Below are 27,050 nucleotides of genomic sequence, written 5' to 3' on the forward strand. Positions count from 1 at the left end.
AAAAAAACTTGGCAAATTTAAGGGGGGGAAAAAAAGCAAAAGCATTCCAGGAAATCTCATCTTAAACTGTTGTGCTGTCTTCTTATTTTGCACCTAACTTAGTGGCTTGTACTTCATTACATACTACAAAAAGCAAGTTGTACTTCAAGTATTTACTATAAGCACAACTGCAACAACTCTTAAAATTCAGCGATGCTTTCACTTACCACTTGAGGGCGCCTGCGCCATCCAACTTTCTGTGGCGCATGCGCAGACTGTCCACCTGTTGTAACCGTAGCCGAGTGGCGTGCAAGCGGAGGGAAGTTGAAATTGAGAGACTCGCTCGCTCAACCCAGAGCGGAGAGAGTGATGAGGAAGATGTTGAAACGATGATGATGATGATGATGAGCGTAGACGGCAAGCAGTACTTTTCACGAGTGTGCGCGTAATCATCTCAGGTAGGTCGTCAGGGGTCATCACCAGGGTTACAAAAGTTCACTTTAGGTAGTTGTCATTTCATTTTAGTATTTATTTTTAATGTAGTTAGTTTTAATTAGTTCTATAGTTATTTAATAAATGCTTCGTTTTTGTTTCAGTTTTAGTAAAAAAAAAAAAAACTATTACTTGTGCGCAATATTTAAAAAAAAAAAAAAAACAGTATGGGACCGACGTCATCTGAAGGTGCTTTTTTTATTGGCTGCTGCGAGATAACGTCACTTCCGCGTGACACACTTTCAAACGTCCTTCTTCCGGTTCATGTCGAAATAAATCGACTTCAAATCATCCCCAATTGATTACCAAAGACGAAAATCGAGGACATTTTTGATATAATTATAGCTAGTTTGTATTAGTTAGTTTTGTAAACGTAAAGTGTCTTTTCAGTTTGTTTTTGTTTTTTTAAAAAGAATTTTCCTTTTTTTATTTCGTGAAAAAATTTGTTTTTTTGAAGTTTAGTTTGAGTTAGTTTTCAAGATGAGTCTGTTCGTTTTTATTAGTTTTAGTTATTTAATAAATGCTTAGTTTTTTTTAAAGGGTATTACTTATGCACATTATTAAAAAAAAACAAAAAAAAAACATTTGAGTTAGTTTTTATTTCGTTTTGAGTTTTGTTTTTTAAATTTAGTTCATTAGTTGTCATGGTTCTTCTGTTAGTTTTTATTAGTTTTAGTTATTTAATTAATGCTTAGTTTTAGTTAGTTTCAGTAGTTTTAGTTCACTAAAATAACCTTGACATTTTTGCTAGAATTAGTTAGTTTTAGTTTGTTTTGTAAACAAAGTGTAGTTAGTTTCAGTTAGTTTTGTGTTTTGAAAAGTATTTTTGTTTTTATTTTATTCTGTGAACAAAATTGTTTTTTAAATTTTATTGTTTTTTCATTAGTTTTAGTTCACTAAAATAATCTTTCGTTTTTTTTAGTTAGTTTTGTAAACGTAAAATGTAGTTTCAGTTTTCTTTCTTTTTTTTTTCTTTTTTAAAAAAAAAAGCATTTTTGTTTTTATTTTGTGAATGAAATTGTATTTTGAATGTTATTTTTTTCGTTTGTTTTAGTCGACTAAAATAAACTTTGTCGTCACAGAGGTTCAAAATGTGTCAACGTGATTTGACATGACTTAGCTCCTCCTCCTGTGAATTTTAATGCGCCACAATTCCCCACTGACTCGACTGCAGGCGGATATATTGCGAGGGGGCGTCGCCGAGGAGAGCCCGCCGCTGGCTGTGCAGGCGCGGACGGACGCCAGCTCGCGTACCATGAGCGGCGCGCCGCCACCCTGCGCCGCCGCCGCCAGCGTCTCGCAACATCATCAGCGCAACTTCCAGCATCTGGAGGGCGGGGGGGACCTCCTGGAGCACCTGTCCGGCAACCTGGGGATGGTGACGCAGCTTCATCACCTTCATCATCATCATCACCTCCTCCACGGCGAGCCGGCGTCGGACCCGCGCGAGCTGGAAGCCTTCGCCGAGCGCTTCCGGCAGCGTCGCGTCAAGCTGGGCGTGACCCAGGCGGACGTGGGCGCGGCCCTGGCCTCGCTCAACATCGCCGGCGTGGGCGCGCTCAGCCAGAGCACCATCTGCCGCTTCGAGTCGCTCACGCTGTCGCGCAACAACATGACGGCGCTCAAGCCCGTGCTGCACGCCTGGCTGGAGGAGGCGGAGGCGGCGCGGCGGGAGCCGGCGGGGGCGGAGTCCGCGGCCGGGTCGCCGGACGACGACGACGACGCCCGTCGGCGGCGGCGGCGGCGCACGTCCATCGCCGCTCCGGAGAAGCGCTCGCTGGAGGCCTACTTCGCCATCCAGCCGCGGCCGTCGTCGGAGAAGATGGCCGCCATCGCCCAGAAGCTGGAGCTGAAGAAGAACGTGGTGCGCGTCTGGTTCTGCAACCAGCGGCAGAAGCAGAAGCGCATGAAGTACTCGGCCGCACGCTGACTCCAGGGGCCAAAACCACGAGGCACTTTTTGGTGGGGATTATCTCCTCCATTTTGTTTTGGGGGTTTTTTTCCTTCATTTGATTGCACTTTTTTTATGGGGGTTTGCAAACTTTTACGGTCCGAGGGAAAATCTTGACGATACATCGCAATAATCACAATATATCAAAAAATAAATATCGGTATCGCGATATTGGCTCATGCAATATGCATATCGCAAAGACATGCAATAAATTTCATATGGAATTTGATGATGCTTTGAGCTGAATTTGACCAGTCAGACGCTAACTAAACTATCATGAACATTATCGAGATGTCATTACAATTAATTAACTAACATTATATTGAGTTGAGAAAAAAATGTCATGTCTTTTAATACACATTAAATATCGCAATATCGATCACTATATTCATCAACTATGTCGCATGATTTTCCAATATTGTGCAGCCCAAATAGGCACAACAATTACGACTAATGACTATAATCATTTGTCAAAGTCATCGACCACTACTTTGATCATCGATTAATCGTCCTTCTTAAGCTTCAAATTTTAACAGTGTTTAAGTCTCCGATTTGTGTCATTTTCCAAAAAAGAAGATGGATCATCTCTCTCTATTCAATCAAAATAAGACATCTGAAATATCTGCTTTTACTTTGGAAAACAAAAATTTATTTTTATGACATGCCAAAGAACCATAATCGATATTTGTGAATTTTCTGCACATCTTTCAATTTAATTTAATATAAATGGAAAAAAAACTTTAATCCAATTTGTCGATTAATCGCTAAAAATAATTGACAAATTAATCAGTTATTAATCTTTATTTAATATAATCTTTCAAAATAAATCATTTGATTTGAAATGTAATGTTTTGCTAAAATATATAATGAAATTCAGAGGCAATTGTTAATCATAAATAGATAGCTAGCTAGCATTAAGCATAATAATAATAAAAATAATAATAATAAAAATAATAATAATAAACCTGCCCCTAAAATATATTTAGCATTTTTTGGCTCATGGTTTGCGAATCCCCCGTTTTGAAAGCATAAAAAATAAATAAATTAAAAAAAAGAAAAAAGAAAAAAAAAAGGAAAAAGTGTTTTTGCTTGAAGACACGATTGCGCCGTTTGAATATTTTCATAAGACACCAGCAGACACTTTCGGTCACGTTCAGGGATATGATGATGTCACTTGAAGAAATGATGTCGTGTTGACGTCACTTCATCACGTCAAATGTTACAGATTACGATTATTTATCATTTACGCGCGATTTGATGTCATTTTTTTTTGGGAAGACTGTAAGAAGATTTGACGCGTTTTGTAAAAACCAGCAGATGTATAAACAACACTCGTCAGTCACTTCATCAAGTGCACCCGTGCAATGCAAAAGATAATAAAAAAAGTGGTGATTTTTTTTTTCCATCTGATTGTATGATTATTTCAGTGTAACGTTGCTGCTGCCTAATTTTGTGGCTTGCAATCAATCACACACAAGAAAATTGTTGCACTTTTCAAACTTCACTTTTTCAAATGGAATAAAATATACTGCTTTATTTTCTAACTATTTGTCTGACTTATTGGAATTTTTGGGGGGGAAATTATCCAACTTTTCTGCGCTTCACTTCTGCTCAAACAACCGTAATTTTTTTTTTTTTCCCCACATAGACATTTGTTTTAACCCGGTACGTGTTTTTCATTTATCATCATCAATTATCATCATCTGAAAGATCCTTATGTTCCTCACATTATAAACAAAAAAAAAAAAAAGGACTTGCCTAATAATGTTCAAAAGCTAATTACATGCAGTTAGGCTAACATGACAAAATTGACTCATTGAACAATTTCCAGCAGTGAAAAGTACAGATTTTTTTGTTCAGAATTCATTTGATAACTTCATTTTTTTTCATGTACAATTAATAACTTTAAAAACTACGAGACCTGTTAAAAAATTAAAATAAATAAAGTTTTGACGTCTAACACCGTCAATGGCAGTGAATGTTATTCTCAGAAAAGTTTCATTCAAGTGATACTTGACTCAATGAACAATTTCCAGCAGTGAAAAGTTCACATTTTGTCCAGAATGAATTTGATAACTTCCTTATTATTTTTTCATGTACAACGAATCCCTTTAAAAAGTCATTTTTCTTCTTGCTGTCGACTGATGATGACATCACCTGCACTGAGGGAGTAACGGCCAATCACGGCTCACCTGTTTTCTGGGTTTGATCAGTAAACTGAGCCATGATTGGTCGTCAGCTTCAGGTGATGTCATCATCAGTCGGCAGCAAGTAGAAAAATGACTTTCTAAATGTAATTAATTGTACATGAAAAATAATGAAGTTATCATATTCTTTGTAGACAAAATATGTATTTTTTTTTTTCTGCTGAAAATGTCTCAATGAATCAAAGTTGTCTGATGACATTCACTGCCATTGACGGCATTAGACGTCAAAACTTGATTTTTTTTTTTTTTTTTTTCCCCCAATATGGGGTGTGTGCCACGTGAATATGAATAATGGATGACGTGCTTGACGTGAGAAACACGTGCTGGTAAGAGGATCTGAAGGCGTGCGCGTTGTGGCAAATTAATGGAGGCGCATTTGAATCATTTAAAGGGAATCTTGTTGTCATGCAACAAGATTCAATTCAAATGTTTTTGTTGTTTGTTTGTTTTTTGGAGTAAAATCAATATAATGCATGACATTTTTTTCCATTTGGCTTTTGTAGTGTATACTACAATTGCACTGGCACACAAAATGGCTGCCATTTTAGGGGTGGGGCGGGATGGGGGGAATGCAAGAGGGGAGATGAATCCCCCCCCCAAATAAAATCAATAATTCATAATAGCCGGTAGCAAGAAATGAGAACGAGGACGACGAGCTACCTCGCTATCCTCCATGAGTCAGCTTGCATCATCGTCATAACAACACGCACACACACACCAGTGTAACCTGAGGATTGGATGACGGATGTCTTGTGAATGGAGGAGATGTCCGTCCGTCCGACCGTCCGACCGACCGTCCGACCGTCCGTCCGCCCGTCCGTCCGAGCCTGGTTTATTACAGAATTTTACAATTGAGTTAGTTTTTGTGTCGTTTTGAGTTTTGTTTTTTCAATTGAGTTTTAATTCGTTTTCAGGCGCTCATTTTTATTAGTTTTAGTCCTTTAATAAATGCTTAGCTTTTTTAGTTTTTTTTGTTTGTTTGTTTTTTAAAGTGTATTACTTGTGCGCAATATTTAAAAAAAAAACAGCATGGAAGCGACGTCATCTTTTGGTGCTTTTCGATTGGCTGCTGCTCGATGACGTCACTTCCATGTGACACACTTTCAAAACGTCCTTTCATCGGTTAATAATCAAAATAAATGTACTTCAAATCACGTTTCAAATCATCCGCAAAGGCTCATGCGGGAAATTAATTCATTTACTGGCAGCCCAGTAAAAATTGAGTTTTGACGTTAATAGTCGTCAATGGCAGTGAATGAATTAATCACAAAAGATGAAAACGAAGGAATTTTTTTTTGCCATAATTAGATTTAGTTTTGTAAACATAAAATGTCATTTCAGTTCGTTTTTAAAAAGCATTTTATTTTATTTTATTTTGTTAACGAAACTTCTTTTTTTATGTTTTTATTTTTTGAGTGGAGTGGTTCCTAATATTTTGCTTGGATTTTATTCCTCGAGTTGATGTTGATGGCCAGTAAGAAAATAAAATGGCTTCTTATTGCACGTTGATTTATTGATTTATTTATTTATTTATTACCAGAGACATAAAATTGTGATTAATAATAAATAAATTAGTTGAATAATTCAAAAGTTTAAAAAAAACTGCAGGGTGAAATAATAAATAATTCAGTTATGAATTGCAATTCCAAGCGCTAATATGGCGGTAAATCTTCACACAAGAATACATGATGATTATTATTTGTATTATTATTATTACAGTATTATTATTATGTTATTTTTTTATTTTATTTATTGTTTTTTCTATTTTGATCATGGACAGATATCACTTCTTTCTGTCCTCTTTTCATTTTTTAAAGAATGAAGTAAAACATTTGAACGGAATCGAGAATGCGGAACGGCGCCGATGAAATGACGAGGGGGAAGGAAAGACGATAATCGAGGCACTCTGGCGCTTAATGAATTCAGGCAGGCTAGCAGATTACGATCCGCGCCATTCATAATTGAACGTGCTCTCCATTATCAAAAGTGCCTTGAGGAATACGATTAGCCAGCCGGAAATAATTCACAGTGGTGTGATTGTTTTTTGTTTTTGTTTTTGTTTTTTTTTAAGATCAGGTGATAATCGGAAGAGGAAGTTCTTGATCCTCTCCAAGAAAATGCACAGAGAGGACAAAAATGCCACGTGGGAAGTCAAGAGGAAAAAGGAATAAATAAATAAATAAGCAATAAATAATATAAAGAGATAAATAATAAATGGATAATATTAGAAATAAATAATATAATAAATGGTTAATATAATGAATAATAATAATAATCAGTACAAATGAAATGCTCGAATTAAAAGAAAAACAATGCAACTTTTTTGCCCGATGCCAAAATGTACCAAAATGCTGTCCTGACAACTTACAGCGACATCGTTGATAAATGGCGCCGATCGTGCTTCTTGAAGGATATTGGCGACGACTTAAGACACGGCTGCGTCTTAATGAGCAACGCGTGGACGCCAGGAATTAAGATGGCGAGCGGAGAGCGCAACGACGGCAGCGACCGCCTCCATCCTCCCTTTTCTTTGAAGACTCACAGAGCTGCAGGCCTCTGAACCGGCTGATCCCAGACGCCTTTGAAAAGAAATAAACATAAAAAAAATCATGATTGCTTTCTAAGTGCCATTAGATCACGTCTATCGGTCTCTTTTGGACATTTCGAGATTCTTTCAACATTTGTGCATATTTAAAAAAAGACATGAGAAGTTTGTTTTGCCCTATGAATGAGTATTGAGTATCTGAATTATGCAGATGTGAGCATGCAGCAAGCGGAAGCGTCGTCCTCGCCTTTCCAGCGCTCACATTGCATCACGTCAGCGAGCGAACGACGAGACGTGACGTGACGTGACGTGACGGCTGCAAGAGTGGCCAAACGTGTTCATCCCGGAGATACGTCGGCGCATCCGCACACAACACTTCCTCCAAGACGGAATACTTCAAATGGATCGCATTCATATTTGATGAGCGCTTCTGAGCATAAGCAGCTAATAAACAGATGAGATGCTCTATATATATTTAAAAAAAAAAAAAGGAATATTTGCGTGGCTACGAACGCACATTTAAAGGGATACTCGACTCATTGGAACAATTTTCAGCAGTGAAAAGTTCAGATTTTTGTCCAGAATTGATTTGATAACTATTATTTTTCACGTACAATTAATACCTTTCATTTTTCTACTTGCTGTCGACTGATGATGACATCACCTCTGCTGAGGAAGTAGGTAACGACCAATAGTCCAAACCTTTAAAAACTACGAGACCAGTTTAAAAAAAAAAAAAAAAAAAAAAAAAAAAAAAGTTTTGACGTCTAACTCCGTCAATGGCAGTGAATGTCGTTCTCAGACAAGTTTAAAGTGATACTTGACTCATTGAGCCATTTTCAGCAGTTGAAAAGTTCATATTTTTGTCCAGAATGAATTTAATAACTTCATTATTTTTCATGTACAATTAATACTTTTAAAATGTAATTTTTCTACTTGCTGTCGACTGATGATGACATCACCTGTGCAGAGGAAGTAGGTCACGACCAATCGTGGCTCACCTGTTTTCTGGGTTTGGTCAGTGAACTGAGCCATGATTGGTGATTTCATCAGCAGCTGACAGCAAGTAGAAAAATAACTTTTTAAAGATATTCATTGTACGTGAAAAATAATATTACCACATTAATTCTAGACAAAATAGGAACTTTTTATTGCTGAAAATGGCTCAATGAGTCAAGTATCTCTTTAAATATTGCGCGCAAGTAATACACATAAAAAAAGTAGAAAAATGACTTTTTAAAGGTATTAATTGTACGTGAAAAATAATGAAATTACCACATTAATTATAGACAAAATATTAACTTTTTTACTGCTGAAAATAGCTCAATGAGTCAAGTATCCCATTAAATATGTTTTGTGTTTTGTGGTTGGTGCTGGATTTCACTTTGCTTCATGTTTCTTTCCTTTGATCTTTCCTCTGGTTCTCCCGACCTTCTGAACTTGACGACTCTGGCAAGACTATGAAATATCTGCTCAAGGTGAAGGGTCATGGGATTTTTATTAGGTTTCAGGTGAACTAATCAGCACAAATTCGCACTTGTGCACACAAAAAAAGGAGAGCAATGATGATATGTAGAATCGGTAGGACCTCCGAATGAACAATTCTGAGCTAAAATAAATAAATAAATAAAATAAAATAAAAATAAATAAATATGTTTTGTGTCGTAAGCTTAAACAAATCTTTGAAGGTTTCACAGAACAGCTGGAAAGGCTGTCATTAGAAGAGTGCTTATCAATTATTTTCTGTTATGCCCCTCCCCCCCAGGAGGAATAAAATATTTCATGCCCCCCATAACTCCCGCGTCGACTACGTATAAAGAGTATCATTTGTCTATAAAATTGTAAGTGCCCCTTTGCAGAGGAGCTAAAACTGCTTGCACACAAACAATGAGCGCCACTGCCACCTGCTGTAGTGGATGTGCTATTACACTTGATTCCATTTTTTGTTTTGTTCCCTAATCCATGTACATTATAGTGTACAGCACTGAGCATGCATGCTTTAAAGTAAAGTTGAGTTGAGTAAAATATCAAGAAGGCACATTAGGCTTAATGATTTTTGAAAGCCCCATTTTTCCACATTTTTATTTTGTAAAAGAAAACCACGTGTAATTTTGAACCTCCTTACAAAAAATACATATATTAAACATGCTTTTGTAAGCCACTGTCTATGGTCGGATCACTGACCCAAAAATCCTTTGCATGATTTACAATAAATGGGGACGGAAAAAAAAAAAAAATGTTTGTCAACTTCGAGGGAAAAAAAAAAAAAAAGAAAAAAAAGAAAAAAGGTCCAAGCACATTTCATGAGTGGTCAATACAATTTATTCTCTCTGTTATTTGGTGTTAATACATTAAATATGCCACTTAAATACACAGTATATAATAAATAGACAAATTCCAATGAAGCGGCTTCAAGCCTCGATGAATTACAGTAGTTGATTTATAAACCAGGAAGATGTCGCGTGAACACGTTTATTACAGCGGGAAAACATCCGTCGTCGTCAACAACAATTTTTTTTGGGACGCGAGCGACCTGTTGCGTCTAGACGGACGGCTGGGTCGCGTTTGCGGAAGGCGTGCCGCCGCTGCTGCTGCTGCTGCTGCTCACCCGGATGCGTATGATTTTGTATTGGATGCATTCGATGACGTGCTTTTTCAGAGCTTCCATTTTGTATTGGTAGCCCGTCGGGTGCACGTCCTTCAACACGTCTTTGCATTTAAACTGCAACGGGAGAGTAGGGTCAGTACAAAAAAAACAAAAAAAACAAAACAAAAAACAGACAAGTAAGACATAAAGCCAACCCCCTTTTACTGGATTTGGATTGATTTTGCAAGGTCCACAGAATATTGTTTTCTATTAATATCAAAACATGGACCTACCAAAAGAAAGATCAGAGTCTCTTCTTTCATCAGGAAAAAAAAGTATGTTTGTATCTGTTTCTGTTTTGCAGCAATTAGCATGAGAATATAGCAAAGTTTCATCCTTATTCCCATTGCTGGTGAAAACACATGACAAAAGAGCTTGTTGCAACAACATGGCCCTGATTGATCTCTTATACTCTGCTGCCACTTGCTGGCCGTTTTTTTTGTAACAACTACCATTGCTTTAAGCGACCTCTTCAAAAAAAAAAAAAAAAAAAAAAAAAAAAAAAAAGTATAAATACAATTTTGAGTATTAAAAACATTTTTTGGGTTTGAATGAGTGAAAGGTTTCCTTACTTCTTTCAGTTGGTTGTATATGTTGATATACGTGGCAATCTCCTTTGTCGTGTTGTGCTGGTCCAGGAGCTGGTGAGCTTTGCAGAAGAACTTGGCCTGTTGGGGGCAGAGCAAAATTACAAACATGCTTTTGAAAAATAAATTGGTGTAAATGGACGGACTGCTTCTCATTAAAAAAAAAAAAAAGGCTGCACAATATCTCGAAAAAATATCGATATCGTGATATTGGCCCATGCAATATGCATATCGCAAAGACATGCAATAAGTTTCGAATGGAATTTGATGCTTTTATCTGAATTTGACGAGTCAGCCGCTAAAAAAAAATATGCACCGCCATCCAATAGTTGAACATTATCGACAGGTCATTACAATTAATTAATTACAAATATATTTAGTTTGCTTATTTTGCTGCATGGAAAAAAAATAATTCTTTCATTCGATAATAAAAATGTTATTTCTTGTAGTACATGTTAAATATCGCAAAAATATCAATATCGCTATACTCAGCAACGATATCACATGATTTTCCAATATTGTACAGCCCTAATATATAAAAAAAGCTACATGACATAACATGACTTTTTTTTTTTGAACATATGTGCTGCTTTTAATATCGTGACATGGTCACAAAGGCTTAAGAATGGAACCCGCGAAACTCCAGCTTGGGATACGACCGCTCTACCACTGAGCCATGCCGCATCATAGGCGTTGCCATGTAACCGTAACGTCAAAGAGTATTCACGACAATTTATCTCATCCTCACCCCGCATCTTCCGTCGCCTTCTGCCAGATGTTTCAAATTATCAAAGTCCCCCTGTGGAGAGGAAAAAATATTTTTTTTTAAATCACCATCAATATCGTGTTTTTGAAGAATTATGTTTTGCTGAAAGTGTGATTGGCTTACCTTGGGTAACGATATGTTGCCATCAAAAAGGTCGATGACATTTGTGAGTTCAAGCTCGGGTTTTTGTTCAGCGGGCCTGCATGCAGCAGGACGGCCCAGCGAGGACATCATCAAGAGCGCCGTTGTCATCATCATCGTCGTCGCCATCATTTTCGTTTATTTGCTCAAAATCACTTTCAATTGAGAAATGGATTCCAATTGTCGGCTTCTTGTGACACCTCAATGGCGAGCATGGGCACTTATACTCTTCTTACCACACCCCTTCAACGCTGTTTTTTTTATTTTTTTTTTCCGCCTGCCTTCAAAAAGTGACGCCGCTACACGGCAGTACACAGGAAATAAGATTTGTTTGATTACGCTTCCAACAAAATGAGATATGTTTCTTTGAATTTGTGTGTCATGTCAAAATTTTTCAAAATGACCATCAGAGCGTAATTTTTTTCACTATTAGAATTGCAGTCAAGTTGAAGTTGAAGCGGGATAACATCTTGGCGTCGCATTAATTGAATAAAATTATAGCATTTTGGGAAAATCAAAACGCATACCATATTTCTTTTGAGGACCTGCAGTCACCTTCTAAAAGGGATACTGGACTCATTGAGACATTTGCAGCAGTAAAAAGTTCAGATTTTGAGTATTTATGTAGGAATTTCATTATTTTTCATGTACCTTTAAAAAGTATTTTTTTTTTACTTGCTGTCGACTGATGTTGACATCACCTGCGCGACCAATCATGGCTCAGTTTACTGACCAAACCCAGAAAACAGGTGAGCCATGATTGGCCTTCCTCAGCACAAGTATGCCTTTAATTAAACTTATCTGAGAATGACATTCATTGCCATTGACGGTGTTAGACGTCAAAATTTTATTTTTTTCTTTTTATTTTTATTTTTTACAACGAATAAGTAATAAATAACTTGGCAGCTATAGGTCGACAGCAAGTAGAAAAAATACTTTTTTTTAAATGTATTAATTGTAGATGAAAAATAATGTAGTTATCAAATTCATCCTGGACAAAATATGAACTTTTCACTGCTGAAAATTGTTGAGTGAGTCAAGTATCGCTTTAAAGGATGGGGCTTGAGGTGCAAAACTTGCAAAGGTGTGTCTTATGTGTCTCTGTTTTTGGTTTAAAAAACAAACAAAAAAACAAACAAACAAACAAACAAACAGTGAGTTTTTATTTATTGAACGATCTTTTGTATAATCGTGTGTTTTCTTCTCTAATAAACAAACAAACATTAAACGGGTAAGGATGAAACGGAATGGGTTATTACTGTCCTGCTCAGTGCAGATAGGAGGAGAGTGAGCTGATGCTGCACTTGGTGATCTCCGAGTTCTGGTCCTGGTTCTTGCGGATGCGGTAGAAGTGTTCGATGTAACTGGAGCGGCCCAGCAGCTCCACAAAGTCCTCGTCGTGCGTGATGATCAGCAGCTGGAAGTTGCGCTGGCGCGAGCGACTCTTGATGATTCTGTTGCCGGCAGAAACGGAGTGATGCAAGTTATGTTGTAGTCTGGAAACTCGCGGCATGCTAATTACAATCGAGGGAGGGCGATACGATGAATCGGTAAGAATATTCTTGTTGTATCCAACTTTTGCTATTGCTGCTGTGTTCCCTTGTTTATTGCGATAATGGAAATCTGCGTTTATTTATTTAATTAATTCACCTTTTTTCGATATTATATATGTTTTTTCATTTTTGTATGATTTTTACTTTATTATAAATGCTTTTGCATTCATCATATATGTACGTTTTTCATTTATATTCATTTTTTTCCCATTTTTTTTTATTTACTTATCACAGTATACAGCACAGAATATTTTATTTATTTTTTGCCATTTACTATGTTTTGGTATGATTTTTAGTTTATTATGAAAGCTTTTTTATTCATCATTTTATGTTTTTTTTCCCATTTACAGTCATTTTTCCAGTAAGAGTATTTTTTTTTTTTAATTACTTATTACAGTATATATTTTTTCATTTGGCTGGCAACCAGTCCAGGGTGTCCCCTGCCTACTGCCCAGAGCCGGCTGAGATGGGCTCCAGCACCCCCCGCGACATGTGTTGCCGGCCAATCACAGGGCACACAGAGACGAACAACCATCCACACTCATAAGCACACCTAGGGACAATTTGGAGCGCCCAACCTTCCATGCATGTGTTTGGAATATGGGAGGAGACCGGAGTACCCGGAGAAGACCCACGCGGGCACGGGGAGAACATGCAAACTCCACCCAGGAAGGCTGGAGCCTGGACTCGAACCCGAGTCCTCAGTACTGGGAGGCGGACGTGCTAACCATTCAACCACCGTGTCGCCCGAATTAAAACTAACTCAATTTCAAAAACAAAACTCCAAACTAACTCAAGTGAAAAATTCCCAAACTCTCATAACTGGTGTGTACTGACTCGACAAGGGCGTGTGCCAGGGACTCGATGTTTTCTCTGTCCAGGTTGGTGGTGGGCTCATCCAGCGCCAGGATTCCGCAATTCAGGCAGAATGTCTCCGCCAAGGCAAGACGGATAATGAGAGAGGCCAGAACCTGCGTGCGCACACGCAATCAAACTTATCACACCATTGCACAAAGCTTAAAAAAAAAAAAAAAGGTCAATTTTTGTCGGTACCTTCTGTCCAGCACTGCAGCGTCCCCTCATATCCAACGCGGTGTCTCCTTTTACCATGACGACTCGATAGTTGTAAACCCTTCGTCTGACTCCGGCAGACGAGTTCTCGTCCACGTCCGAGCGGATTTCCACGTACTCGATGTCTGCAAAGACGACCCGAGATGTGGAAGGATCAGAATGTAATGTAACCTTTGACCTTGCCTAAATTAACAGCTACTTGAAAAAAAAATAAAAGAATGTTTTTTGTTTTTTTTTAATTTGTTGAAACCAATCCACTGCTGTACTTTTTTTTTTTTTTTTTGCAATGCCATGGTATGAGTTCAATACCCAACACTTGTCTTGAATGCAACAAAAGTACGACAACAATATCCCACATTGTTCTGTTCGACATGAAAGGCAAAGGCAGACAAATATGTTGCATCTTCGGATGTGGAAATGTTGTGGGATCTTTGTTGTTGCTAACAACGTACCTTGTCCTCGGTAGGTGCTGCGCCAAAGGTCTCTGATGATTTTGTTGATTTCGTCCATCTTCATACTGTGGAACTTCATGATGGTTCTGAAAGGATCGTCAGCAAACGGAAAAAGTGCTTATTCTTGAAAAGAAAAAAAAAAATTCTCAAATCAATCTTCATTTTTATTTCATGACTATCTAGGGGAAAAAAAATAAAGATTTATATGTATTGAATGTACGTGCAACTTCTTTTGTGCAGCCAGTGGTCATTTCGTCAAAGAAAAACGTTCATCATAATTTTCATCACAAACATTCTTTTTTTCTCCCGACAGAAATGAAACAAAAACTAAAATAGAAGCCATTCACTGAGACGAAAACGATAACTAAAGTTGGTTGAAACTAAATGAAAATTTCTTGTCAAAATTAACAGTGTGCAGCACATGCACACAAAATGAGTTGTAAAATCTGCAAAATATTTTACTCTAAAAAGACAGCATAGTGGTTAACACCAATGTTAAAGCCTCATAGTGTTCAAAATATTATCATCAGTACAAAAAAAATACAGTTGAGCCTTAATTTGATACCCTGGCCAAACTTTTGAGTTTTATTTGTTAAATGCTTATCTTCTAGATGCAACAAAATTGCTGCTAAACTCTTGCGGGTGGCAGCCCAACCATGTTTAATTGTAGGTCAAAATATTCCACAACACACGATATTTGTATCGGTGTCATATTGATAAACGGTAAACAAGTAGAGTTTGTTGATAAAGGGGTCGATAATTGCAGCTTATCTGGATGCCGTCTTCCCGTGTGACGAGAATTCAGCGCGTGGTCAAACTCGCGGCTAGAATGTGGTCAAACTATCAAGTGGAAATCAACCGCCTTCTTCCGACACCCATATATGGCGAGTGAAAAGACGAGTCATGACGAAAAGACATTCTTATCAGGATGACTGATTTGCTCACTAGGCAGAAATTTAGTCAGTTTTTTAATTTTTTTTGACAACTGCTTTTGAATCTTTTGAATGGATAGAAAGAAAATAAAAAGTCGGGTGAATATTTTTAAGAACTAGTTGCAAGTAAGTCCTGACCAAACGAAAAAAAAATTTCTTTTTTTCTGTTCAATATGAAGGTCCGTATGGCAGTCGCTATTTTAATTAACACTTGATGTGGAGGTTGGAGCATCATTTTTTGGCAAGAGACATGCTGCAAGACCACTATGACAGTCAGGCAAGTGGGCCACATGCCCCTCATCCGCTGGAAGGTGGCCAAGACCTACTTGCTTTTTTTTCATCTTGATAATGCTGACGAAACCGCTGACTCAAGCCGTGCAGACGTGAAGTTAAGAACACTCACAACGTTGTCATTATGATTGCCTGACGGCGACTGACACACAGACCCATAAAAATCCCTGCTAGGCTTTCTTCAGGGTTTTTGTTTTTTTCCCCCCCACAGATTAATCGGATGCTTGTGTCCAGCAAGGTTATTTTTAGGTAACTAAAACAAACACTTTTTAAAAAAACAAAAACGAACTAAATGTGCGCAGTGCACAACCTGCACTCCAACTTCAAGTTTTTGACAAAAAAAAGAAAAAGAAAAAAGAAAGAAATACATATATAAATATTGCTATATATTACGATAAATTCCGTTTGGTCTAAAAAGCACATATTAATAGTGCTTCTATTATTTAATTGGTCTTAATATTTTTAAATCCTTAAACATTTTCTTGTTTTGTACCAAAAAATAAATAAAAAAATGTCCTACTGTGCAGTGCACAAGCTGCACTCCAACTTCAAGTTTTTGCCAAAATAAATAAATAAATGCATAAATACATATATACATATTATTATATATATATTATTATAAATTAATGTTTGGTCTAAAATATACATATATTAAGGGGTGTCTTTTTTTTTTTTTTTTTTTAAGCTTGGTATTAATATTTTTAAATGCTTAAACATTTTCTTGTTTTGTACCAAAAAAATAAATAATCCCTTGAACTAATCATGATTTCAATTGCCAAAATAATCGTGATTAGTATTTTTTTTCCATAATTGAGCAGCCCTACATAGATAGTCGCTAAAGTGGGGCAGACACATAATTTAACTATAATTGGGCCTTAGTTGTTCCTCTTTCCTCTTTTCTGAGTAAAAAAAAAAAAAAAAAAGGCCTGTATCAAACTAGAAGTAGGGATGTAACGATATCCAAACATCACGATACGATATTATCACGACATGAAGGTCATGATAAGATAATTATCGCACAAATGGAAATCAACCTGACTTTTTAAAAAGATGTGCTGCTTTTAATATTGTGACATGACGACGATGATATAGTTTTAATATTGTTACATCCCAAACTACAAGTCAAATGCAATCTCTCAGACCACTTGCCATAAACCCGTGCCACATTTCGATCAACGCTGGCTACACCACACGACATATACAACTTTGTCACTGTATCCCATGACGTCTTTTTACTCAACTGATCGAGGGCTTTGTAGTAGTGGTCCAGGTCTTTGATGACCAGCTCCGTCGTGCGCATGATGATCATCTTGTTTTTGTAGAGTTCGTCGGCTTTGTGGTACTGGTCTTCTCGCAGCTCTTTCCTGAAAAGCGAGTCAAGCAGCCGGAGACGTCAAAGTAGCGGCGGAGGCGGCGGCGACGATGGACGGCTAGCTCCTAAGCGTGGCTCACTTGTGATGCAGCAGCTCCTCCTCGAAGCCCTTCTGGCGACCGAGCGCAATGCTGCGGTTCTTCTTCAGGTCCTCCAACTTGCGCTCGGATTCGCGTCGTTCTCTGCACGAGCGCAAACGCGGGCAAAGTGAAAAAAAAACTGCCGCTTGAACGTGGAAGAGCGACGTATTCGTGGATCTATCGTGTTTCTTACTGGCGTAGCTGCATCACTTGCATGTTGCCGATGTCTTTGCAAAGGGCCTCCCGCTTGGCCGCGACCTCTTTCAGCTCTTCAACCCGCTTCCTTAAGGTCAGGTTGTCCTGTAACCAGCGCTCTTGAACCTGCCGTGTGAGGAAATACATGTTACACCAAGTGTTCATTTCCTCAACGAAAACTAAACAAAAACAAACAAAACTAAACAACCACAGACGTGTTTCACCTTCTGAGTGTCGATGTCCTGCCGGATGTTTCCCATCTCTTTGCCGATCTTGTCCTTGTGTCGTTCGGCCTCGTGGAGCTGCGTGTTGGTCTCTTGAAGCTCCGACTCTTTTTGCTGCAACGACACGTCACTTAAGTTTGCTTCATCCGAATACAAAAACTTTTGAGTATCTTTACATTGAAAATTTTGTGGACCAGGTGCCATTTTTGATTATTTAATTGCATGACAGAAAATAATGGACTTTATCACAATATTCTAATTTTCTGAGACAGTCCTGTAATTCTTCAAAATGGCCGATGCCGATATTCGTCAGAATGCTGAATATCAGTCTATCCCTACATTGTGGCAGCTTGAATATCGCGATATCACGATCTTGCCGTTTATCGTTACATCCCTAGACTGAAGAAACGATACCTCCTTGTATTGGCGTTTGCCCTCTTCGAGATACTTGTTGATGTCATTTTCCGTGGCGGCGATGGTCTTCACTTTCTCTTTGATGGTGTTGATCTGCCGTTGACAAAAAAGCGTCAGGCGGATAAACGTTTCAATTTGGTGACGATCGAATAACAACGCGTCCAACCTTCTCCTGTCCTTCCTCCTGCTTCTGCCTTTTGCGTTCTCCAAGCTCCTGTTTCTCCTGCTGCATCTTATTCAAGGTGGAGGACAACGGAGACAGCTGCTCCTTGGCGTCCTGGTTGTGGCGACAATGCGGCATTTTGTCTTTTTTTTTTTTTGTCCGGTAATTCCAAAGGCAGGACAATTGCGGCATAACGACAACGACGAAAGTTACCCGGATGTCCCTGGTTAAGGTTTGGATGTCGGCGGTGAAGTCGACGCACTGCTCCTCCAGCTGCTGCTGCCGCTGCATGTCGCTGCTCAGCTGGAGTTTGTCCGCTTTGGTCTCGTTCACGCAACTCTTCAGCATCTGAATCCGCTCCTGCTGCTCTTGGATCAGCTTGCGTTTCAGCTCCATCTTGCCGGACGCTAACGCGGGGCGGGAAAATATCAAGAAAAAAAGCGTTAAAATGTAAAACATTTAGAAATTATGTCAGTGTAACTATTTATTTACATCTTATTTTTTAATATACATCATTAATTTTTGCTGCATTTCGTCGTTGTTGTTGTTGTTGTTGTTGTTGTTTATTTCCACAGTGCTAAATTCTGAACTTGTGAAAGTGCAATGACAATAAAGTTGAATTCTGTTCTATTCTATTTATTTTTGCTCCGTTGAGATTCATGGGACTGTATACGATAGGCAATAATAATCCTATGCCTTTTTCGGTTATTAATTGATTCGTTGAAAAGGATGTTTGTTATTTAATTATGCTTAGTTTTAGTTTAGTTTCAGTATTACGTTTTTTTTTTAAATGTGTATTACTTGTGCGCAATATTTAAAACGTTTATTTCGTTTTGAGTTTTGTTTTTTAAATTTTGTTTTATTTAGTTTTCATGGTGGTTCTGTTAGTTTGTATTAGTTTTAGTTATTTAATTAATGCTTAGTTTTAGTTTAGTTTCAGTATTAGTTTTTTTTTTTTTTTTATGTTTATTACTTGTGCACAATATTTAAAAAACAGCATGGGAGCGACGTCAACTTTTGCTGCTTTTTTATTGGCTGCTGCAAATGACGTCACTTCTGTGTGACACACTTTCAAACGTTCTTATTCCGGTTGATATCAAAATAAATCTACGTACTTAAAATCAGGCTCATGCATTCAATTAATTACCAAAGACTAAAACAAAGGACATTTTTGCTATCATTATAGTTAGTTTTGTAAACGTCAAATGTAGTGTCAGTTAGTTTTCGTTTTTTTAAAAAGCATTTTCGTTTTTAGTTTAGTTTTAGTTAACTAAAATAGCCTTGGTTATGTATGGGGCTGAACTATTCATTCTTTCATAATTTTGTGGTTGCTGGTGTGCTGTGTGATTGTAAAACACATGCCTTGGCTCAATTAATGATTGGGGGAAAAAAAAATGGAGGTAGGTGACATCATCTTACTGGTGTCTAACTTGAGCTGAGTCTCCTGCTTCTCCTGACTGACTTGCTGGACGGTTCTGGTCAAGTCTACTCCCTGGAGTTTGGCTGCGTTCTGAGCTATTTTCCTCTCCACTTCCTTCAGATCCATCTACGAAAAAACGATTGCCAATTTGTCACGATGAAAGTCTCTTCATACGACGGTAGCCTGCAAACAAACGCCAGGCCAATCGTACCAGGAATCTGTCCATGAGAGCGATGTCCTGCTGACAGGCCTTGGCGCTTTCCTCCTCTGACATCAGCGTGGCGAGCAGAGTCTCCTGCGTCTCCGCGTCGCTTTTCAGCCTCTCGATGTCTCGGTTCACGCTCTGCAGTCGATTTCGCAGCTCGGGCAGCTCCTTCTCCTGTAACTGCACAATGGACTGCCTGTGGGGATGGGTAAACACATTTGAGTGTGATGTTGCGGAACGTACAGCACATGTGAATATGTTTGACTTTGGAAGAGTTTTTTTTTATGTACTTTATGCCTAAAAAGACTCAAGCTTCATCATGTAAGATGTCAGCAAATCCCAGTATGTGAACAGAAATCAATTAAATATCAATTAACTCATTGACTGGCAGCCATTTTCACTGAAGTAACCCCCTTCGCTCCCGGCTGTTTTGGTGGATTTGGACTGATTTTGCAAGGCCCACAGAATATTGTGTTCTATTGTAATAAAAACATGGAGCCTATCAAAAGGAAGATTAAAGTCTCTTCATTCATCAGGAAAAAAAAGTATATTTCTATCTGTTTCCGTTTTGCAGCAATTAGCTTTAGAATATAGCTATTTTACAAATCTATTTAGAACTGTGAGTAATTGAGTTTTTTCCCTCAAAGCAAATGAGTTAGAAATATTTTTTTTTACTTATCTAGGTTATAATTTCAAACAATCACAGCGGCTCGACTGAAAATGGAAAATTTAGCTCCCTGAGGTCAACAGTTTTAAACAGGTCTTTCATCGGCCGTCAATTTTTTTTTTGAAAAGCCCGATACCGATATTCCTCAAAATGCCGAATATCGTACCCAGCCGATAATCGCTCTATTCCTAGATAAAACCCACGACGTATGCAAATTGCCAGCAAATATCATTGAATTGTTTCTACCTGACTGGTCTCAGGGTCATCATCTCATCTCGCCTCCTCTCTTTCCTCTTCAGGTCCTGCTCGGTGTTTTTCAGCTTGTCTGGAACCAGACGCAACTTGGACTGCATGTCGCTGATCACCTCCTGGAGGTCGGGATCGGACGGGAACGTCCGCTGGCAGACGGGGCAGCAGGGCTCTCGCTCCTCCGTCAGCTGGCTGATGAACTGCGTGTAGACGGCAGTAGCTCCAGCCAGCATGGCTTAAAAAATACAAATACAAAATAAATGATACAAGTCATTCAACTCCGTGCGATTTTTTTTTTTTTGGAGGAAACGCCAACCTCGTTGTTTGGAAATTTTTTCCAGGTCCTCCCGCACTTTGTTGAGGTCCTGCTCCAGATCTTGACTGCCGCACACGTTGAAGAACTTTTCTTCATCGTCGGTTAGCTGCTGCTCCTTCTTACGTAGCTCGGCGGCAACGTGGCTCTTGTTTTGCTCGCTGGAAGCCAGGTCCTTACTGCGAGGTGTGATATCGCAATTTGTTGAACCCTCAAGGTTTTCAACTTTGGAGGTTCCGACACATTATACGTGAGAGCTGCTATAAATGAGATGAACACACTTGATTTTGGCCAGTTTGTCCCTGGTGCCGTTGATTTCCTTCGACTTGGCGTAGAGCCAGTCGTCCAGCTCTCTTTTGTTGGGGAAGTGGCCCAGAAGTGACACCAGATCGTCACTGTGACGTGACTTGATCTTGCGCACCTGCTCCTCTTTCTCTTTCTACAGGAGCCAAAAAAAAAAAAAGAACTGTTATGAGGAGAGACAACAGACATGTACGAGGGACGAGCAATTCCTAAACGCCAACCTTGTCCTTGGTCAACATGTCCATTTGCGTGCGCGCGGTGGTGTGCATGTTGAGCACGTTCATCTCTTGGTCCAGCTGCCTCTGCGTGCGGTCCAGCTCCGCCTTTTCTCTCTGGAGCTCCACAACCTCCGCCTTCAGCTCCTCCACGTTGCACGTCTGTAGCGCGCTCTGCAGCTCGCGCTCCTGAAATGATGACAAATTTGTTTGAATGCCTGTTGCAAGATTATTTTTTTTTTATGTCAACCGTGGAAACACGGACAAACCGACCGCTTTGGCCAGCTCGTTTTCCAGCTCCTGCATCCTGCCGGACGAGCCTTCCAGCCTCTGCAGCTCGGCGCGGACGTTGCGGAGCTCTTGCTGCTTCTTCCCCTGCAGGTCTCGCTTCAGCTCCACCGTACTCTCCAGGCCCGTCTTCTTATCTCGGATCTCATCAATTGACTGCTGCTTCTGCTGCTCTTTTTCCTGCAGGTCCGCCTGGTTGGAGGGATTCGAGAGGTGGCGCGATGTAATGTGACCGGCACTGAGTGCTTGGACTTTTCTTTTTCTTACCATAACCTGAGCGACGGTCTGTTTTTCCTGCTCCAGTCTCTGAGCGACGTGGCGATGAAAGCTCTCGAGCTGAAGCGAAGTGAAGGGCGGACGGTCGTAGCCTTCCACCTCCAGTTGGGTCGACAATAAGCGGACCTGCAATGGTGAAATCAAAGTCAGTCGAGATTTGTTTTCAAAAGTTAGATTAAGAGAGCACTGTCCCAATCCCCACCCACCGTTTGAACTTGGAGAAAAAAATGAGTGTTATGCTTCTCCTTTCCAAAAACATTGAGGACCGATATGTTTGATTAGGAGCTTTGCTCTCACCTGAGTGTCACGGTTCTTGATGTTTTGTGTGTGACGGTCAGACTCTAGCTGGAGACGTCCTGGGAAGGCCAGAAGGACGCGGATTTTTAGCTTTGACATTGTTTTTGTCCACTCTTTGCTTCACAAACCAAACTATTATTGTTGTTGTTTTTTTCATGTGCACTAAAATGAAAACGAACGACCACGTGTACCTTGTTCCACCAGGAGATCGGACTTGACCCTGTTGAGTCTCTGACACTCCCTGCCGGCTCGCTCCAGATCCTTCTGGCAGTCGGTCAGCCGGCGTTCCTTCTCCCTCACCGTTCTCTGGTGGTTCTGGTAAACCTCCTGCAGCTGCTCAGTCGAACCCTGGAACACCTGCAACGCCAACGTGGACGACACGGTTGATGCTGCGTTCTGGAGTAGAGTGTTCCCTCGTTTTAGGTTTAAAAAAAAAAGAAAAAAAAGAAAAAGAAATACCCGCAATAAATGAAATCCGCGACGTAGTTCGCTTTATGTTTCACATTTATTAGAAATATTTTAAGGCTGTAAAACCCCCTCACCGGACAGTTTATACACTTTTGCAATACTTTAGCAAATGTATAAATGTAAACAACTCAAAAATTAGTATTAATCTTTTTTTTTTGTTTACGATTATGCTGTTTTTGTAATTGTGGGGTGTCATAATTGAAATTATCAATGAAATTTGATGAATTGCACAGTCCTAGGTGAGTATACATATTGATATGGTTATGTGAACCTGTTCCATTGTTTCCTCGAGCTCCTTGTTGTCCTCCTCCATCTGTTTCTTCCTACTGTCCAGAGCCTTAATATCGTTGTCCAGCTTCATCACCTTGCCCAGTTTCAAGTCGATGTCTGCCAGACGATTCTGACAAACAAAAATAAATAAAAACACTTACTTTATACGGCATTTTCTCACCGACTTTGACACGAATCCAACTCTGCACTCACTTCCAGCGGATCGATTTGGCTTTCAATCAGCTGGACGTTGTCCTTGGAGGCCATCAGCTGAGCCTCCTTGTTGGCGACCAGCTCCCGAATCTGCTGCGCCTTCTCCTTGTTCTGCTTCAGGAAGCGCAACTCCACCTGGCACTCTCGCACCGTGTTGCTCTGCTTGAGACGCAACTGGCGCATCGTATCCAGAGCTTTGATGTACCTTGAAAAGGTGATCAGAACGTCAGATGCAAATCGACTGGGGAGTGAGAGTAGGAAAGAAAAAAAAAAAAAAAGTACTTGGTTGCAGCAAAGATGGAATCAAACTTTTCCTTGAGCGCCTTGCCCTCACTCAGCGGCCAGTTGGAATCTTCTTGATGGCAGAAGATGACGTGGTTCAACACGGGCTTGGATACGCCGAGCGCGGAAATCATTTCGCGGTCCAGCTCGCCGCACTTGGATGACAAGCTCACCCTCTCGCCATCCCTGGATGAATAACGTGAACCCTGTCACAGTGTGCACTGCCCACAGAATATTGTGTTCTATTGCTATAAAAACATGGAACCTACCAAAAGAAAGATTAGTCTCACACAAAAAAACACACAAAAAAAAGTATGTTTCTATCTGTTTTCATTTTGAAGCAATTAGCTTTAGAGTATAGCTAAGTTCCATCATTATTCACAAACCTGTTAGAAACACTGGGGAAAAGAGCTTGTTGCAACATGGCCTTGGTTGATCTCTTATACTCTGCTGCCACCTGCTGGCCGTTTTTTGTAATAATTACCATTGCTTTAAGGTCAGATTCTGCATCAAAGCCTGTGAGCCTTCGGTGAGATGGCAACTTTATCGGCCTTCAGATTCATAAAAAGGCCGATGCCGATATTTGTCAAAATGACAAATCTCGATAATCGGTCTATCCCTAGTTTTTGGGACCATGGCAATATTTAGTAAAATAGAACGTGTTTTTACATTTTTGGGAGTAAATGAGTAAAAAAAAAAAAAAAAAGCGTCACACTTACTTTATCCGAGTAATAACCTGCTCTAAGCTTTTAAAGGAATAATTTTTTGCTTTCTGGGTGCAGGACATGGCGCGCTGGATGGTTACTTTCTCCCCGTTGACGTCCGAGAACAAAAGTTTAATCTGCGCTCGCACGTCTGTCTCGTGGGCATCCTGGAATCACATGTTGAAGAAAGTTAGGGCTTGTGTAATTCATCGAAATTCAATTACAATTTCCATTATCACACGCCACAATTACAAAATCACCAGAATCGTACAAAAAAGATTATTACTATTAATTTTTTAGTTGTTTACATTTATACATTTGCACCTTTTTTATTTTTAAATAATTTAACACATTTTGTTTCATCCAAAAGGAACTTGCATAATTATAGTGTTTCAAATAATTTGTTTTAAATTAATATTTTTGATTTGGTTTTTACGTTTAATAATGTTCTTGTGTTGTACCAAAACAATACATAATTGTTTGAATAATTGTGATGTCAATTATTGCCACAATAATCGTGATTATTATTTTATTTCCATAATCGAACAGCGCTAGATTAAAGCTCACATTAGAATTTAAGGTGGGAGTGGGGAAGGGTATTTATATGCCTTGTATTGCAAAACTATTAACAAGTAAAATGATAAGATGTAATGCTCATAATATAAATAAATAAAGATTTGTTATAGAATGTTACCAAAGACATTTTTCATAAAAAGGTTCACCTCCCCTGGTTTAGAGTCATTCCACTGGCCCAGTTTTGTTTTTTTTGTTTTTTTAAACTCTGACCCCCACATACTTTATAACAGTGTCCTAAGTTCAAATCGTAACAATTTACCTTTGGATCATGGACAAAAGCACCGCCTTTCGAACCTGGAGGAAGTTCTCCCGCAGTCGCATACTTGAGGCACTCAATAATGGTCTGAAAAACACAAACATATACAACTCATTTTGGGCTCCCAATACATCATCTTGGTTCTCTCCAGGTTCTGTGGAAGTCCCTGTTACCGTTTTTCCTGCTCCATTGGGACCAACTAGAACCGTAAGCGGAGCGAAGAACGCGATCACTTGCTTGTCTTTGTCCTCGATCCCAAAGCTTCGCACCCCCAGGATGCTCATCTTGTCTATTTTGGACATGTTTGCTTCTCTAAAAGAGACAAAAAAGAAAAAGAAAAAAAAAAAGAAGAAAAACATACATCTGAGGGTCTCGGAGAGCTGTTTTTTTTTTCGTTCCCCCCCCCCCAAGTTTTACATTTATCTAAAACTTTCCTAACCAGCAATTATTGAGGACATAAAGTTTAATCTCAATTTTACAGAAATGTCATTGATTTTTTGCACATTGCGGTAGAGCCGGGCCACCTATTCATGAGACAAAGGTCAAATTAAGTTCAGCTATAAAGCTTATAGTTTTGTTTTTTGTTTTTTTAATTTGCTGTAAGACATACAAACTTTGCAACAATCAAACAGTTTTCAATACAGAGCAACAAAAACTGCCAAGGGAACAGTATTTCACAAAGAAAAAATTTCCCCAAAAAAAATCAAACATACTAATTGTAAATTACATACACAAAAGAAAAATAAAAAAATATATATGACATTACAAAAATGAAATCAGGATATTCAATTAAGCACAATATGTAATTTCTTCCAAATATTATATATAATTTGTACTTTTTTGTTTGCCCCATTTTACTGACTTTTTGAGTCACTTTGTCCTCACATTTAGGTTACACGTGTGTCCAACGCATCACAACAAACCGTACTCTGCCGTTAACAGGTCCAGTACAGGTACAGGTAAACATAAATGACAACATGAGTCAAATAATATTTACTTCAATACTTTGGGCCGGGTCGTATACGTTTTTTTTTGTTTTTGTTTTTTTTACTACTTTTAATTTTTTGGCTAACCTCACTCTCACAAACTAGTCTACACGGTAAGCTAGCTAACAATATTAACGTACGTATGGTTCGGTTACGCTAACAAAAAACAAACAAAAAGCGCCGGCTCCGGGCTGCCGAAACGTCAACGCATTACACGAAATGGGGATAATAGCCAAGGTTCGTAACGAAATGTTATAAAGTATCCCGAAAACACACCTCCTTATAACTCCACGTTACAGCAGTTCACACTCCAAGCGTCGCGCCTCGACACAGTACAGTGACGTCATCACGTACGACGTTTGACTTCCGGGTTTTACCCCAAACGAAAAGATTGTTGAAATGTAAACCAAACTTCAATGTTTTTCACAAAGAATTGCGTCATTATTTTTCATCCTTGAAATATATGAAGAAAAAAAATGCAGTAAAATTATAATTTGGTAGAAGAATTTAACCTTGCTGAATATCTTTTTTTCCTCTTTCTTTCTTTTTTTTTAATGTATTTATTTTAAGTTCGTTTATATTTAGTGTTGTTTTTGAAATTTCTAAACTTGTTAATGTTTCTGTATAATGTTTAACAATGTACTATGCAATTTGTGCTGTACAATTAAAGTTAAACGAATAAAGAAATTTGAAAAAAATAAATAAATTTATATACTCATCTACGTTATGTACTAATCGTTTGTGAGACTGACCGGCATTTTTATTTATTATTTTTCTTTGTTTTTCTTACAGTAGGTTGTTGTATGTTAACGAACTATACTTAATTTGATTGCATTTTATTTATTTTACTATTTTTTTTCTAAACTCATTATAGTTTTCCAATATTTAATTCTGTTTACGTATGAATGTTATACGTATTTATAGATTTTTTTTTTTTTCCCCCTAAAATTTGAATGTGCAATGATTAAAACTTGTTGCACTTTGGGTCAATATCTTACAT

General features: G+C 38.7%; 3 protein-coding genes across 7 annotated transcripts; 1 reads left to right on the top strand and 2 right to left on the bottom strand.

Moving 5' to 3' along the window:
* The first annotated feature begins 1,612 nt into the window (after positions 1 to 1,612).
* On the top strand, positions 1,613 to 4,082 carry pou4f3 (POU class 4 homeobox 3). The gene has a single exon (XM_077505832.1). It carries the CDS (start codon positions 1,613 to 1,615, stop codon positions 2,399 to 2,401), a length of 789 nt encoding a protein of 262 aa, XP_077361958.1. The 3' UTR covers positions 2,402 to 4,082.
* A 5,142-nt stretch (positions 4,083 to 9,224) lies between these two features.
* LOC144006683 (uncharacterized) lies at positions 9,225 to 11,969 on the bottom strand. 2 transcript variants are annotated; one of them, XM_077505669.1, is made up of 4 exons: positions 11,298 to 11,969; positions 11,157 to 11,207; positions 10,394 to 10,489; positions 9,225 to 9,896 (listed from the first exon to the last, which is right to left on the bottom strand). In XM_077505669.1, the coding sequence occupies exons 1-4, from the start codon at positions 11,445 to 11,447 to the stop codon at positions 9,717 to 9,719; spliced, it is 477 nt and encodes a 158-aa protein (XP_077361795.1). In that variant the 5' UTR covers positions 11,448 to 11,969; the 3' UTR covers positions 9,225 to 9,716. The 2 variants fall into 2 exon arrangements, with proteins under 2 accessions (XP_077361795.1, XP_077361794.1); XM_077505668.1 differs by having other exon boundaries at positions 11,157 to 11,969.
* A 496-nt stretch (positions 11,970 to 12,465) lies between these two features.
* On the bottom strand, positions 12,466 to 26,420 carry rad50 (RAD50 homolog, double strand break repair protein). Of its 4 annotated transcripts, none has more exons than XM_077504786.1 (28): positions 26,327 to 26,420; positions 25,238 to 25,376; positions 25,068 to 25,151; positions 24,248 to 24,399; positions 23,529 to 23,714; positions 23,247 to 23,451; positions 23,035 to 23,163; positions 22,487 to 22,652; positions 22,296 to 22,354; positions 21,990 to 22,124; positions 21,708 to 21,914; positions 21,441 to 21,623; positions 21,198 to 21,355; positions 20,920 to 21,095; positions 20,601 to 20,838; positions 19,694 to 19,883; positions 19,482 to 19,608; positions 18,276 to 18,469; positions 18,066 to 18,176; positions 17,900 to 17,992; positions 17,486 to 17,599; positions 17,260 to 17,387; positions 17,067 to 17,168; positions 16,856 to 16,978; positions 14,392 to 14,477; positions 13,922 to 14,064; positions 13,706 to 13,839; positions 12,466 to 12,769 (listed from the first exon to the last, which is right to left on the bottom strand). In XM_077504786.1, exons 2-28 carry the CDS (start codon positions 25,364 to 25,366, stop codon positions 12,583 to 12,585), a joined length of 3,939 nt encoding a protein of 1,312 aa, XP_077360912.1. In that variant the 5' UTR covers positions 25,367 to 25,376; positions 26,327 to 26,420; the 3' UTR covers positions 12,466 to 12,582. The 4 variants fall into 4 exon arrangements, with proteins under 4 accessions (XP_077360912.1, XP_077360914.1, XP_077360916.1 ...); XM_077504788.1 differs by lacking the exon at positions 26,327 to 26,420 and adding an exon at positions 26,191 to 26,322; XM_077504790.1 differs by lacking the exon at positions 26,327 to 26,420 and adding an exon at positions 25,950 to 26,131.
* Between the last annotated feature and the right edge of the window lie 630 nt (positions 26,421 to 27,050).

The sequence above is a fragment of the Festucalex cinctus genome, chromosome 18 (genome assembly GCF_051991245.1).
Source record: "Festucalex cinctus isolate MCC-2025b chromosome 18, RoL_Fcin_1.0, whole genome shotgun sequence".
Taxonomy (NCBI): Eukaryota; Metazoa; Chordata; class Actinopteri; order Syngnathiformes; family Syngnathidae; genus Festucalex; species Festucalex cinctus.